Below are 16,723 nucleotides of genomic sequence, written 5' to 3' on the forward strand. Positions count from 1 at the left end.
TTAGTATATATATATATATATATATATATTAAGTAAATACATTTTGATATTACGGGAAAAAAAATTCAAATGCGCTTATTATATGAAGCAATAATGCGTGTATTGTTTAAAAAAACGATGTTCTTTCCTTTTTTTTTTTGTAATACCGACTAAGTTCTTAGAAATAATGTATTAAGCAAATAAGTTAGTATAAGAATCTAAAATAGATAAAAGAAAAATATCTATAAATGACCCATGGATACATAAAAAATGGCTCTAGTGTGGTATACTTTGCAGTCTGTGCTTTCAATGACGTCACCTTCAGGTTACCCTAACCTTTGTTTACCTCTATGTGATTCGTTCGTTTTTTATTTACACATATATTCTTCAAAACCCAATCTCCAAAAATGAGAGGGGCCTCGATTTTAAACTATTACCAAAAAAGATAATATGCATCGTCAGAGTAGTTTTTTTATTTTATTTTATTACCGTCGTGGAATAGCCTAGCCAGTTTTAAGTTTATGACTAACATTGTTTAACTCATTGTCCTTATAATTTTCGTTCTAATCCTGACGACAAGATGACTGCAAGATCAATTTCGTAAATACTTGCTGTCGTGGAAGAATTTTAAGTAGAACTAACCCGCATTTGCGTCGCATAAAGAGGAAGACCACGAAAACATCCCATGGTTAGCCTTACGGAAAGGGAATTCCAAACCATGATCGTCTACCACTACAGATACTTTACGTCAGCACTGTGGTCAGTGCTAGCCGGCTACAGAATTCGTATTGATCAGCCACCGCTTGTTCGAGCCCGGGTCTCCTCATAGAGAGGCGATAACTCTATCCCGCAGGCTCCTTCTAAACTAAATAAACCAAGTCACCGCCAAGTTGTCACCAAAATGATCTTTTTCTATAATAAGTGCCGATACGTGCCAAATTTTATTTTGAGCAAAAATACGGAGAATAATATAGTGGAACACTGTTCCCATTCATGTTGGAACAAGTCAATTAAGTTTGAATACAACGTAGACTAGCTCTGTACCATATTACGGTTACAGAAAATTTGTACAGTTTAGTGGTCCAGCAAATTTTAAACCCTTTAGATTGCAGATTCGGAAAGGAATATAACAATAAGGTAAATCATTTATTTTCAAAACAAAATAATAAAAAAACTTATACAGAAAAAAAAATTCTTCCAAATATCTGCTTCTAGTTCTTATTTCTTACATTTTCTTTTGTTGGATTTATGAAAAGCCTTATAAGTTTAAGAATAAGTCTTTCAAACTATAAACAAAGAAAAGAAGCACTAAAGATATTGATGATGCTTATCCATTGTTATTTTTTTTTCTCTGTAAATTTAGAGGAAAGTATCCGTTGAACAAAAAGTTCTGTGAGGAAATAATACTAAAAGCAAAATAAATAGTATATTCGTAGTTTCTTTATTTCAACGGGATTCTTGTTATGATCAATACAGTCCGTAAAAAAGAACACAACAGAGAAAAAAGTTTTTGCAATTTTTTTTTTTCGTATTAGTTTTTAAAAGAATGAAAATGTTTAAATATTGGGAACATAAATTACAAATATATTTCGATATATATATTAGAAAAGAAGACAACATTCTATATTGGATTTACATTTTAAATAATTTAAAAGTAATGGATAAATTTTTAAAATTCGTCAATTTGGCTATCGCTTCCGGCCTAGGTTCAAAATATTAAAATCAATAAGCGTTTTTTTTTTAAAGTTTTGAATGATGTGAGCTCAGACTTTTGGAAGATTTCGTAAATTTACACTAAATAAATAGGAAGAATTCGTGCTCGCGTTACTGTCAGAACCTATGAGTGACTCTGTAGTGCTACAAGCACGCTGTTCAAAGTTGTTGTTTTCTCTTTATAAGCCCACCTTTGAATTAAAAATATGGACCTCTTATTGATAAATCAAGAAAAACGTCAGCACAAAATGAAAATTTACTATTCGTTATTACGCAATGTTAAAATGAGTCATGTGATTTTACAACAATTGATTAATTTAACGAGAAAAAAAACAAATTTAATTTTTTTAGTTCATAACTATGTTACCTATCTGCACCAGGTCCTTAAGAAAGTAAATATTTTTTTTCATGTTTTAAAATTATAGAATATATTTATTTTAACTTTTAGGCCCCGCTCAAAATATTTCAAATTATTAGCTAGTAAATTATCCAAATACCAAAAGCAATCGCCAATTTTCGAAAGCTATAGCTTAATTCAAAATTTTTATGGTTATTTTTTTTCCTATAGAAAACTATTTTACGGTAGGTTTCTTAAGGCTTATATTATTTGGACCCAATTTTAATTGGTTGTGCGGTGCATCTACCAAAAAGTACTGTAATCGAATGAAAAATACTGATTTGTTTCGAAAAATTCGTTTTGACATCATTTTGAGGACCGAGTTAAATATATATTTGTTTTTCCAGTGGAAAAATCATTCACCAATTCTTTCACCAAAACACAATTTTATTGGCCAACTTTACGATTTTAACGCATTTGGCGAGGTGGCGAATGCTTAGCGAGGGCCCTGACTATATAAATTGAATTAGGTCAAATTTAACTTCCAAAATATGTTTGCCCATTAAAATGTTTGTTTTGATTTTGATGTCGAAGTTGTAATGATATTTCGTTGCATTTTTTGCATATGGGATTTTTCAAAATTTCTTATTTTCATTAACATAAGTTTGATCCTTTTTCACAGGTGCATACTCATTATCCCAGAATTGACAAATGCTTACTTCAAGTGCGCAAGCGCAACTACTTCAAATCTTAGGTATGGGAGCGTACGAAATGCAACGTAAGAGTGTGAAGTTTCGTTGCAAATTTGGCATGTGATAAATTTTCACAAACGCATCTCATTATCGCGAAACTGTGGTTTTTCTAGAAGCATAAGAGGCCCTGGTTAAAGATGGATGAAACTTAGCCTATGAGTTTGTATATACTATTACAAAGTAAGAACATTATAAAAAAATATAATTCACTAAAAAGCGATCTTGTTCTTAAAATTATTTTTGAATAACAGACAATACTTGACTTAATTCATTACAAGGAAAATTAGCACACCAGTATATTATTATTAAAATAACTTACCAGCTTTAACATGAACATCTCTGCTACCAATAACACCGATTATATTTGAAGCTTCACATCTGTAGGTTGATGCATGTACGTCTGCCCTGTAATTTTGGCTGGCAAAAGAGCTGAATACTAGAGATCCGTCATGCCGGGTGCGTCTCAAACCGGGTATATCTTGCAAAACTTCACCATCATTTTTAACCCATTTAATAGCTGGTGTGGGCTGGCCCTCTGCACCACAATGTATAATAGTACCGCTTGAATTGAAAAATTCAACAATATTAAGAGGTTCTAGATGAAATTTAGGGGCTTTCAAATTAAACTCTATGCTAAGACCTGCAAAAAGAAAAAGAAACTTTATTACAAACTCTATAAAAAATTTAAATTGTTAGTTTAATCTTTAAGTCTGTAATGATGTATGTTATTATTTTCTGCTTACTTTAAACAAGATATATAAAACATTCTGTGTCATTTCATTTATTTTCTTTTATTTAGATAAGATATATGAAAAAATATATATTTAGAACTAAGATTGGATATTTTAAACTTGATTTGAAATTTAATAATTTTATAATTCCTTTAATGGAATAGAGTTTGTGCACTGAACTTTGCGCATGCTAAAATAAAAAAAAGTATAAATTCTGTTAACGTTGCTATTAAATTAAATTGATTACTTCTCCTAAGGGCTATAATGAACTGTCAAGTAATTTCTTTGGTATTTATAATTGATTTAATTCGAATTTATAGTCTATTTTCTTCGTCCTTTTTTTCTTTTATTTTTTATTAAAAAATATTTAGATATTTGATTTGATTTAAACTTTTAAAGTTTGTACCAATTTTAGGTAAAACAATGCAATAAGGGAACAAAAGTGTCTGTAATAGTCTCAAAACCCATCAAAAATTAGTATTTGGTTAATATTTGCTTCAGATATAAAGTAACAAATAAGTTTAATAAGTTCCTTTTCTACTGCGATCTTAATATCTGTACACAGAAACTTTTAAGAGTGCTTCACCATATTAGCGTTTGAATTTACAGCAACCGTAACAGTTAATTCTAATAAACATTTTATTTAACTTTATTTAAAGTTTTAATTTTCCTCAGTTTAAATAAATCAGTTGATATCTCAACATGATTCAGTTTCATTTTTTTAATGTTGCTTCAAAATCAAACCATATAGGGATTCACAAATGAACAAATATTTCTAGAAGTATAGATAACCATTTAGTTTCTTTGAACCATACAGCATAAGCTGGTTTTAAACATACATGCTGGGAAATAAATATTTATCTGTTAAACTTTATTGTTATGAAAATCCGCTGACTTATTGACTCGCTGATTAATTATTTTGACAATTTTATTACTTATTCATGCCTTCATTTGAACATCTAAAGAGTATGCTCCAAAACAAACAAATAAATAAATAAAATTATTTGTAAAAATGGTGATAAGCATAATTTTTCAAGTAACATTTATTTCTCAGCTGATCCGAAATTAAATATATAAATATCTCCTCACATTGAAATTACAATGTTTTGCTCATTGTACGCTTACACTTGTCAATTTCATTTAATCAGTTATAATTATTGAAGTTTAATCTATATGTTCTAAAGCCTATTTTTTTGAAATATTAAAATAAACATTTAAATTTGGGAAAATGTATGCACATAATCATAGAAAAATCTCCAAATAATACCAACCATTTTCTCTAACGTGAACATTAATTAGGCTAAAACTGAAGTAAATAAATAAGCTAAGCTCTTAATTTTGAGTTAATACAGCGTTGAAAACTTTGCTTTTACTAGTAAATAGGCAAAAATAATTGTAGCAGAAAATCTATACAGCACTACTTATAACTGTTTAATCTGATAAAGTTTCCCTCTTTCCCTTAATGAAATTTATGCAACTGATGATAATTTGACGCATGTATCTTCCTTGCTTTCGTTAATGGATGCATTCATTAAATGTAGTTTATCTGGGAACATGAGCGTAACAAGAAGTACTTAAATCTATCGCAACCGCAAAATAATTACAGTTACGGGAATTATACGTTTACTGATTACATCAAACAGTTTATCGCTAAGTTCTTTCGCTAAATGTTTACAAATGCATTATTTTTTTGAAAAAATGAATTTTTCTTTAAAAACTTTTGTAATCAAATAAAATATTGGTTAATAAAAACTTCTGCGGCTTGTAAAAATGTGATTAAGATAACTATGTTTAGAGATTATGTGATTGTATAAAACTGAATCTACATATATTTTGTATGGTATAATCTCGACGTCTGGTAAGTCCTATTATTTACCGGTAAAACCGACCTTTTACCTAATATAATTTCGAAGAAGGCTTTAATATCGTTTTTTTTCCGCCTTTTTTATCAAACTTTTGTTTTACAACTAAGGAGGATCAAGTCAATTTGGTAAATTGGCAGCTTGTAAAAATATGATTATGATCATTATGTTTAGAGATTATGTGATTGTATAAAACTGAATCTACATATATTTGGTATGGTATAATCTCGACGTCTGGTAAGTCCTATTATTTACCGGTAAAACCGGCCTTTTACCTAATATAATTTTGAAGAAGGGTTTAATATAGTTTCTTTCCGCCTTTTTATCAAACTTTTGTTTTACAACTAAGGAGGAACAAGTAAATTTGGTAAATTTATATTCCCTTAGATTTATTTTCACCAATAAAACAAAGATTTATTTTACCAGTATAGGGAACTACCAAATCATTGTTATACCTTAGATTTATTTTACCAGTAAAACCTAGGATTCATCATAATGAAGTGCGTGTCGGCTTTTAGAGAGTCTTCGGGCTTTTAGAGTAATCTATACATGGTATTCATGGACAGCTTCATGTATTCCATTTTCAGATGAAATAAGTTGTCATTGGTAAGGAAATTAGGCTATTATTATTTTTTTGCATGTAGATAGGTAATTTATATTAATGTTGAGTTTTTGCTCCAGATAATATTTTATTTTATAATTTAATGCATTTATGTTTTTTTTAAACTTTGGATTTTGTTAATTAGAGATTATTACAAGTGATTATTTGCTAATCATCATCCTGTTATTAAGCGATCCTGCTTTAATGTTAAATTTTAAACATCGTCTCTTCAAAAATATGTATTCTTAATATGTGTGACATAAACCCCAAGAGACAGGCAAATTTTTTAACCAAGATCAAATTCACTGACTACAAGATATAAAACAACTGAGAAAAATATTCTTAGTGCATACATATTTGTGAAACCTTCAATATTTGAAAAAAGCAATAAAGATGTGAGGCAATTGCGATGATAGAGACTCGCATTTTGCAAAAATCTTTTTTAAGCATGCATTTTTGGTATTTTTAATTTGAAAGCTTTTTTTGTACTATTTATAATTTTGTTGCAACATAATATATTTGAGTACACAAAAAATATAGCAACGTGTCGTGGGAGATGGCCAAAAAGTGTTTTTATGGTCTAAGAAAATATCTTAAGTCAAGCCTAATAAAAAGAAAGACAAAAGTGTTACTCTATAAATGTCTTATACGATCAGTGCTTACATACGCACGTGAAACCTGGACAATGACCCGTGGAGAAGAAAATATGATAGCTAGATTTGAGAGAAAAATACTGCGAAGCATTTTTGGTGGAAAAAGTAAAAACGGTACCTGGTTTAGAAGATCAAACACGGAACTTTACGAAGCATATAAAGAACCTGATGTCATTAAATTTATCAAAATTCAAAGGATTAAATGGGCAAGCCACATTGTGAGAATGGAGGATAGCAGGACAATCAAAAAAGTTTTCAGTGCCAGGCCATCAGGTACAAGAAAAAGAAGACGACCAAGCCTAAGATTTTTTTGACTGCCTTGAAAAGGACCTACAAGTTTTATTAAAGATAATAAACTGGAGAACCTTGGCTAAGGAAAGAATGTCTTGGCATAGGCTTGTTGAAAAGGCCAGAGCCCATCCTGGGCTGTCGTGCCAATGAGAAGAGAAGAATAAGATCGTGGGAGATAGGAAGTGAAGCGAGTTGGAGGTTATGGTACTTAATTTTTGATTGCTCAAATTTTGCGAGCATAAGCTTTTGCATGGGGAGCATGAACTTTTGCATTTTGAATAGAGTTACATACCAGTTATACAATGCGTGAAAAATTTCTTTTGCTTGAATAAAATCTACCTTATTGAACGAATTATTTTTTTTCAATCCCCATATTGGGTTTCGCACTCACAATATGGATGTCCCCTATGTGAGATTAAGCGTATACAATATTTTGTCTCATGAATTGATGGCTAAGAAATTCCTGAATTTAATTACGCAATGATTTTTTTTTCGTATTAATGAAAAATAGCTGAACATCCGTTATTTAAACGAAACAAAAAAATGTGAAAAATAAATGAACCAATATTTATTAACATACACAATCATGCATAAAGCTCAAAGACATATAGTAACCCAATTAAAAAAATATATTGTTTTTTGCTATTTTTGTCACCTTTATTAAGCAACCTCCGGTGAACGACTGGTCTGCATTTTCAAATAAGAATAATTTTGTGATTTAAAATAGTACATTCACATTTGAAGACAATAAGCAAGTATGAAGTCTATTCTATGGTTTTAAACAAAAACAAATGTGCTAATTAGTACATGGCTCTTTTGATGGATATTTAAATAAAGTAGCAACTTTATTAGAATCAAACTGTTCACTTATTTTCTATTATTAATTTTTGTTAAATTTGCAAATAAATTTTCGATTGCAATCCAATGAATTTATTAGAGTTTTTTTTCCCCAAAATGAAATGAATTTTTAGAATACATTGGTCAGAAACAGTAAATGGCACATTTTAGAGCGAAAAATAATTTAAAAAGAAAATACTTTCACTGCGCTGTTAGATGATGAAAAGTCAGTATAACCAAGCATTGTACCCAAAAGTAGTGTCGGCTGTTGAATGACTGTTATAAAATAAACTAAAATACCCATGATTGAGCAGAGGTGCCTCTCTGTGGAAAAAGAACTCGCCTGCAAATGAGGTGACCCGTGTTAGATTCCCAGAAATGGCTGGTCCATACGAATTTAGCACTCGACTTGCACTGACATCAGTGCTAACGTAAATATCAATACTTAACAATGTATCGTGATATTTTCTCAATTAAGCTTATTTAGCCGGAAAGTAGTGATTAATAGTGAACAAACCTAGCCCAATAAAAATTTGCAAACTGTAGAAAAAAAACTGCACCAATTTTGCACTCCCGTTTTCGAGGTATTAGAGATTACCCATACAGACAGATTTTGCCTTTTATGTATAGAGAGGAGAGAATCGGAGTTTACATATATAAAACTTTGGCAGTAAATATGTACAGTACTTTCTCTTTTGAATGTGAAAGAGCCTAATGAAAGACAATTATTCATATTTTCCCTTTATCCCATAAAGGGGACTACTTCACTTTACAATTTATTTCTCTTTGCAATTTAGATTCTAGAATCGCTTTTCGAAAACATTTTACATATTACCCTGCACTACACAGATCATAAGTTATAAAGAATGATAATAATATCCAAACATCTATTTTTAATGGCGGGCACTTGGGGTTTGTCCCATTGGCCACAGAAATGCCAGAACTGCTACTTTCTTCGCGTTACCCAGTGGGCACCTGTGGTGAAGCCACGGCGGTGGAACATTGTCGACCACGTCACGCAACCACAAACCCGTTTACAGGGCGGGTCACATTCACACAATCACACACAAAGGAGAAAAGACACAGAACACAGAAAGAAAGAAACATCCATGTCCTGAGCAGCATTCGAACCCGCGACCAGCGGCTCCGCAGTCAGGCACGCTAACCACTCTGCCACCAGATCGACATATCCTAACATTGTATGATTGCTAATTTTTATAATCAATAAATATCACAATTTCATTGTTATATATTTCCTGCCACGTCTCCATAGATTTCAAATTTTTAAAGTTAATCCACTGAAACTTTCATGAAGTTTTATGTTAGTGACGTTTTTCATATCTTTTAGATTATTATAAAATTTCATTTAACCAAACAATAAATTTTTTAACTTAAATATAAAATTTGAAAAACTCATGCATTATTCAAGGACTTCAATAATACGCTTCATTTAAAAACAAATGCACTGTTTTTATTTGAAAACTTTTTATTTTCAAGAGTAAATAAAGTATTATTGAAGGAGAACTTAAAACAGAAACCAGAGATTGACAGCTTAATTCCCAAGAATGGTTGATAAAAATTTTCAACATATCGTCGAGATTAAATTTGAAAAGTTACTTAAAATCCTTTCATATCGCAAAATTCTCTAATTTAAGGAGAATGCCTCTCTTTTTAAGAGCATTAAATGAAATGAGGTAAAAAGCAGCTTAATACTCCGGAGTATAAGTATAATGTAAACTCTTTGAAGTTTATGAAAATTTATTTTTCTCTTGGTAAAAATCATGCTCTTTGGACGAAATAAACGAAAAATATATTACAATAAGAAACTTGCTGTTAAGCTTAATAAAAATTTAAAGACATAAAATGTTACATTAATATTTCATGAGTCACTTATATCAATAAAGTTGAAGAATAAATTACAGCTTCGGCAAAACTTAACTCAACCTGCATTATTTTGTTTTCTTGTAATATTCTTCCTTTAGTAATAAAAACGTATTATGTGTATTAAAAGATGATAAAAATCTAATCTCTGTTCTTCTCAAAAGTAGTACCAACTTTAATAACTTATGTATTATTCATAAAAAAAGTACCAAAATGAAACAAAACTCATAAATGTTTCATTGCTCTACAATGTTTTCGTAGAGAATATGCCGAAGCAAATCTTTCAGGGTCATTTTGAGGTTATTATCAGCCACAAAACAAACTTAGTCACAGCAATTTTAACAATTCTGTAGCTATTGCCTAAAATATTTATCTTTTTTGAAAGTTATCAGATGTACTGCTTAATTCATATCTAAACTTAATTTTCTTTTAAATGTTTTATAATATTACTCAATTGCTATCAGGTGGAAATTTTTCCATAGTATTTTGTTTACTGTTTATTTTCTTTAAACAGAAAAAAAGTAAGGTTAAAACTACCAGGATATGGGGAAGTTTGAAAATGTTTCTTGCTCTATTAAAATGTCAAACCACTCGGCAATTTTTGGTAATGAGTTTGGTAAAATTAACAATGAAGTATATGTATATGTTATTGATAAATATTGTTAATGTGGAAAAACTTTGTAATTTTATTATGAAACTTCGCAGAATAGCTTAAAGGCAGTTTATGTTTTCAGTTTTGTATTTTTACAAAATGTCGGGTAGTAAGAACTATAATTTTGAAAACCGGAATTTCCCGTAAACTGCTACTATATGATCCGGAAAAATACCAAATATATGATTTAAATGCCATACATTTGGGATTTATGAACTAGAATCTTTTTGCTCCATATCGGAAACACCATTACAATCCAATAAAGTAAATTACCAGAATGTTTTTCTCCATGTATAGGTCGCTAGAAAAATAAATTAAAAACTTCTAGGAAAAACTCTTTCTTAAAACTTGTAGTTTTAATAAAATAAATAGATACGCTCTCTTACTTTTAGGGCTCAAAATTAAAAACCCTATAAAATATAAAATGTTAGATTTGAATGAAAAAATATTATTGATAAATGTAAAGCAATGAATCAAAAATTAATTTTTAAAAAATCCATTTTTTTCTTGGTTTTGCAAAATGGTTAAAATATTTCTGAGTCAGTATCAATGCATGCCAACGAAACTCCCACAAAAAGATGTGTTTATTGCTTAGAAATATTTTTATCACCTAGAACCATGAAGATGAGCAACTTTAAATAGCTTATAAAGTGCTCAGCGCTTCAATTCGTGTTCAGTCATGTTGTTGTGTAAACAAACTTGCATTGGAAAAATTTACACGGTAACGCGGTTTTACTCTAAATCTTAATAATGTTGTAGAAAATTTGAAAGTAAACACGGTTTCTCACAGTCCAAAATTACTAACAGAGCAATTATATAAGCAAAAAAATTGAAGTAATTAATGTCAAACTAAGTTTGTAAAAAAATAATAGAAATCATATATATATATATATATNTGCTTATTCAGTTGGTATGTATGTTGTATGTGTTAGCATATTTGTCTGTATGTAGAATGAATGCACGTATGTAAATACAATTTATAAATGTCCGAGCAATGCATGTAAGTTAGTATGTATGTAGACATACATATGTATATTTAGCATACATACAATCGCTCAAGCACAGATATATTTTAAACTTATTCAATATTTGTACGTATGCATGTATGTGTATGTAGGTAAGTATGCATATAAGATGTAAATATGAATGTTCAGATTTAATACAATGTACGTATGTATGTACAAACGCTATTTATACATACACTGTATGTATGTAATTATGCATATAATATGCATTTAAACATGTAACTTTGCATGTGCGCATGTAGAGACAATATATATATATATATATGTAGGTATGTTTCTATGCGTTGTACTTCATTTTGTATCTCATTTTAAAATCATGAAAAAATATTATTAATAGCTATCTTTCTCCCTTCAATCACAATTCATAAAATGCTCCATGCAATTTCTAGTATTTTTATACAAACTTAGTTTGACATTCACCTTATTATTCGCGAATAAGTTTCCAAATTGCAAATATTGTGAATAAATTTGAGTTTAAAGTCGTTTTATTAAAAATAACTAAATTTACCCAGTGTAAGGTAAGACAGTTAAATATAATATTATAATTAATAAATAAATAAGATTAGGTCCCAGAACGTGAAGATCCGATAATTAGTACAAAAGTTATTCAGGATGGTCCGTTTTTTTAATTTTGAGTACTACATATATGTATACATTTTGCACTATTATCTCCGGTTAATATAAATGTGCAAAGTATTGTTTCCAACATTTTACGTAGAATTGAATTAGACAGATTCCTAGATGTTTAGACTACTAGATTAGAACTTAGAAGTCTTTTATGTACAAAAAGTGCAATTTTGTACTTATTTTGTTGTCGTAGATAGCTATATAGACAATGTATTATTTTCTATTTTTATTTTTCTTATTTAATTTAACGAGGCCAAACAAGAATTAAAAGAGCCAACATATCAACACCATTTAGCCAACATTCAGTCGGAACAATTTAGCTTTGCAAAAGTTATACCTCTTTCAAGTTGACTCATAATGAAGGAAAGAAACCCTTATAACTTTAAAATAAATTTATATTCTCAACTCGAACTTTTATTTCATTAAATTCAGTATTAAAAAATATCAAAAACGCGCCGCATCAACCTAGATAGTCCTAGTTAGTCACCCTAGATAGTAACGTAAATTCATGTCAAAAATAGTATTTATTATCCATGAAAATGCTCATATTATTTGAGATATTCGTTACATTAATTTGTAATATTTTCATTCGATTCAACGTGAGAAAATGCATATGAAACAATGTATCACTTGTTTACATAGATATAGCAAATGAGTAAATAGATGCAAGTGGAAATTTGCATATTTTGTTTCATATAAGACCCTTGTAACTTTTTAAACTATTAGTCCCATCTTCTCGCGATTGGTCTCATTCGATTCAGCTTAAGAATGCATCAAAAACAATGCTTAACTTGCCTGTCTAAAATTCGTTCCCTTACCCATTTACCTCAAAAATATGAAGCGTGTTGCGACATCAATTCACAGTCAGTTTAAACAATTATTTCAACTAATTGTCCAGGAGAATTCAGACACCATTTCCGAGGACATTTATTCTATTAAAAAATAGGAAAAAAAATCTTGGTTGTAAATTTTTCTGAAGTTTTATTCGACTATTAACATAATAGATATTTAATAATAGATATCTAATAAAAGATATCTAATGATTGATATCTAATAATAGATATCTAATAATAGATATCTAATGATTGATATCTAATAATAGATATCTAATAAAAGATATCTAATAATAGATATCTGATAATAGATATCTAATAATAGATATCAAATAATGGATAATAATTAATGCTAAGAAATATTACGAAAGGGTTTGAGCCTAACAAAACTAGGAAAATAATTTATAAATTCTTTTGAATTAATCACGAGTATAATAAATTAAAATTGGACGTCCTAATTTCTACTTTATCTACAGCTCTCGAATTAATATTTAAAAAACTATTAAAATATTCTTTGTAAAAATATGTTATTGACTAAGTATTATCTTAATGCATACCCATAGGGAAAATAGTATGTTACGCAAATGCGAACCTTAGTATATAGTTTAAGATATAAAAGATAAACAATAATAATTAGATAGTTTAAATTAATGCTTAAAAGCGGAAGAAAGAGAAATATTTTCATAGCTAGATATTTTAGAATGATGGAAACAGGTGCAAACGATGTAAAAATGTTTTTTATCTTTGGTTATTAAAAACTTTAATGACTGTTGGTTTTTTCAATAGCTCCCCTTTTCTTTTTTGAGCTTAAAGGAGTTTTGGTGTATTGTGAAACCTACTTTTTCATTTGTAACATACGTTATATCTCGAAAAAGTTTTCTTTTTCTTCTTTTTTCCCCTCTTAATTACTAATTTCTTAGACCCAGATGAGCAAACTTATTTTTCCTTTCTGAATAAAGATTCTGAAAATACATACTAAGGCAAGATTTTACAAAGCTTATAATATTATTACAACTGAGGATTACTAAAGGATTACATCCAATTAAAATACTTAAAATTACGTAAGTACTTTTTCGCATTTTCAAATATCACGCAAGTAATAAATATACATTTTATGAAAATAAGAAAACTGAAAGGAACAACTGTCATAACTATAACAATAAAAAAAATAGCTGATTCACGTATTTTATAATTATTTAAAGAACATTTGCGAAACAATTCTAATCAGATTAAATAAATTTTCAAATAATTAATTAAGACAACGAAATGAATTAAATTCATATTTCATGAGCTATATGTAAAAAAATGACGAAACAAATAAAAAATATATTGCGCATAGGGAAAATTATTTTAATGTTGTTGTTGCTTATTTCTGCAATTTAAGACATTTCATGCAAATTAATCTTTTACTTTTCCAATTTGTCTGCATTGTTTTAATTGTTTAATATAAATTAATTTTAATTTTAAATCTCTTTTTAAGTTGTAATGTCTTACAAATTAAAAAAAAAATATTTCGCACAAAATATTTTTTTTCGCTTGAATGCCCATTAAATTTTAGAAATAATTTTATTTAAATTCTTAGCCGTGAATATTACAGTATATCATAAATTGATAAAGTTGTAACATGCTTTCAAATCAATAATATATTACAAGTGAAAAGTGAAAAATATTTTTTTTCAGTTACTTCCCATTTTTAATTTATATACCGCATTACTCTATCAATTATTTAAAAAAATGACATCTACCATAATGTACACAGTTTAATGACATCTTACTCTTTTCAATAAATCTTAAGAATATTTTTTACTATGCAATATTAAATTGTTTTTAATATAATTTTTAAAAACAAATTACCGTTACAGTTTTGGCAACAGCTGTTAAGTAGTTCTTTTTAGGGCAATGTTCTAGTTTTTTTTGTCACAACTTTTACACTTTTTCTTAATTATAATTTTCTCTTTTTAGATAAATAAATCCTTGTGACAAACCTTTAATGCAGAGAACTAATTATACTGATGTATTTTAATTACATATGAAAAGAAATACACACACTACTTACCAGTGGTAAAAAATGCAGCAAGAAATAATCCACGCAAATATTTGCGATATATCCTCATATTCGATGCATTAATTTCAACAAATAAATTTCAATCCATTCTTCTTTTTTTTCAATTTTGCAATCGAACTTTATCTGCTATCATTTTTGCACTGTGAATTAACAATTTATTAAATGTGTACAACTTAAATGATTTTTCAAAAGCATATCATAAATAGTTTTAAATTTTTAAGATATTTGTTTAGACCTCTTTTTTTTCAATCGTTAAGTGCGATCAGTAGGAAACGAACTATATGAAGCAAATGACACATTTCTCGTTTTCCACTCGAACTCAGAAGCACGCAGGAGAAGCACTTCTTATCGACTTTGCTATCAGATGATTGAAGCATCAGTAAACATTTGGTATGGAATTTCTACCGCTCTTTCGCTAAGAACGAAAAGGGGGCGCTGTGTCCCTAACACAATATTACAGTTTGGAGCGGGCCTCATAGTTTACGCTAAGTTTGAATGGGGAAAAGTTGAGAACCGTTTGTAGCTACTGAAGCACTTTTTTTTTCTTTCATAAACTTTTGGTGTAAAAGTCAATGAGTAATGGATTGGAAATGAGTTTGATCGCGAAATTAGTTTCGTTTAGACGTCATTCTAAGTGAACGTTTATTGACGTTATAGGATTTTTCTTGGATGTTCGCTTCGATGCATTTGACGGATACGTTTATGGGTTTGAGACGTGAAAAGAATAATAAATTGCTAGCATTTGACAAAATAACACAGTATAGGAAATAGTGTATCAATAAAAGTTACGTTTCTCTAAAATCATTCTGTTATCCATAAATCGACAAGTTGAGTACACTGAAATGCTCTTGTAATCGGAATCTTTAAACCATTAAGTATTAAGCAAATAAAAATGTCGTTATGATAGTAAATTGTTTGTGGTAAAATTAAAGCTTGCTAGCCTGATATACACTTCATTAAATTATCCACAACTTTTTTTTCACATTTACTACATAAAAACGAAAATAAATAAATATATATTAAATGAAGCAATTTAAGCAAAAAAAAGTACTCACAATTTAAGAGTAATTTGTTTTGCTAACGGTGTCGAAAAATAATTAAAGAACAAAATATTTTATGAAATGATACTTTAATAGGATAATTTTTTAAGTAGTATTTGAATTAAATATTTAACAACTTCCTATATGCTCGGAAATGACATGGTGTAGAAATTCCATGTAATTCATATATGTTTAAAACTGTACACGATTCTGTATTTTTTAAGTAATTCAGAAAAATTAGCAATTAGTGGACCATTATTTTTCATACAGAAAAAAATAGCTTTCCATTTTAAAAACGGAATTAAAATATATTTTATAAATAGGTTTGACATTTAGCTTAATTAGTGAAACCTTCTTCCATTTTCTATTTTTATTTTTAGCTTTGAAAACATTGTTATTAATAAAACAATCTCATAAATTGTAACTACTATTTCTCATGTGAAATAAAAAGAAATATAAAATTTAATTTAAGAAAAAATGAATTTTGATACTGGTAATTATTTTTTATTCGAGACGTGAAAAAATGCAATAATTAAATGCCGAAAAAAATTTAAAAAAAGTGTGCAGTAATAAAAATCCTGAATCAATAAATTAAATGTTTCCATTTATTTTATATATCCATTTATTTTATATATTATATTTATTTTTATATATATTTTATATACATATATATATATATATATATATATATGAAACNATTCGAAACAGGAACATATATATATAAATATATATATATATATATATGCATATATATACATTTTTATACATTTAGCACTTAAATATTTTTCCCTTTAATAAGGAGCACTTTATTTTATTAAATCCTTTACAGGTCCATTTAAATTCA

At 28.5% G+C, this 16,723-nt stretch overlaps 1 protein-coding gene across 1 annotated transcript in view; it reads right to left on the bottom strand.

Moving 5' to 3' along the window:
* The window catches only part of LOC107452159 (cell adhesion molecule Dscam1), a 70,291-nt gene extending 55,067 nt beyond the window's left edge, over positions 1-15,224 (bottom strand). The window contains exons 1-2 of the mRNA XM_043050066.2: positions 14,831-15,224; positions 3,101-3,421 (exon numbers count right to left, since the gene is read on the bottom strand). Coding sequence (XP_042906000.1) covers positions 3,101-3,421; positions 14,831-14,888 — 379 coding nt within the window. The 5' untranslated portion in view covers positions 14,889-15,224. The remainder of the gene's footprint in view (positions 1-3,100; positions 3,422-14,830) is intronic.
* Positions 15,225-16,723: the final 1,499 nt, after the last annotated feature.

The sequence above is a fragment of the Parasteatoda tepidariorum genome, chromosome 8 (assembly GCF_043381705.1).
Source record: "Parasteatoda tepidariorum isolate YZ-2023 chromosome 8, CAS_Ptep_4.0, whole genome shotgun sequence".
In the NCBI taxonomy this organism is placed as follows: domain Eukaryota; kingdom Metazoa; phylum Arthropoda; class Arachnida; order Araneae; family Theridiidae; genus Parasteatoda; species Parasteatoda tepidariorum.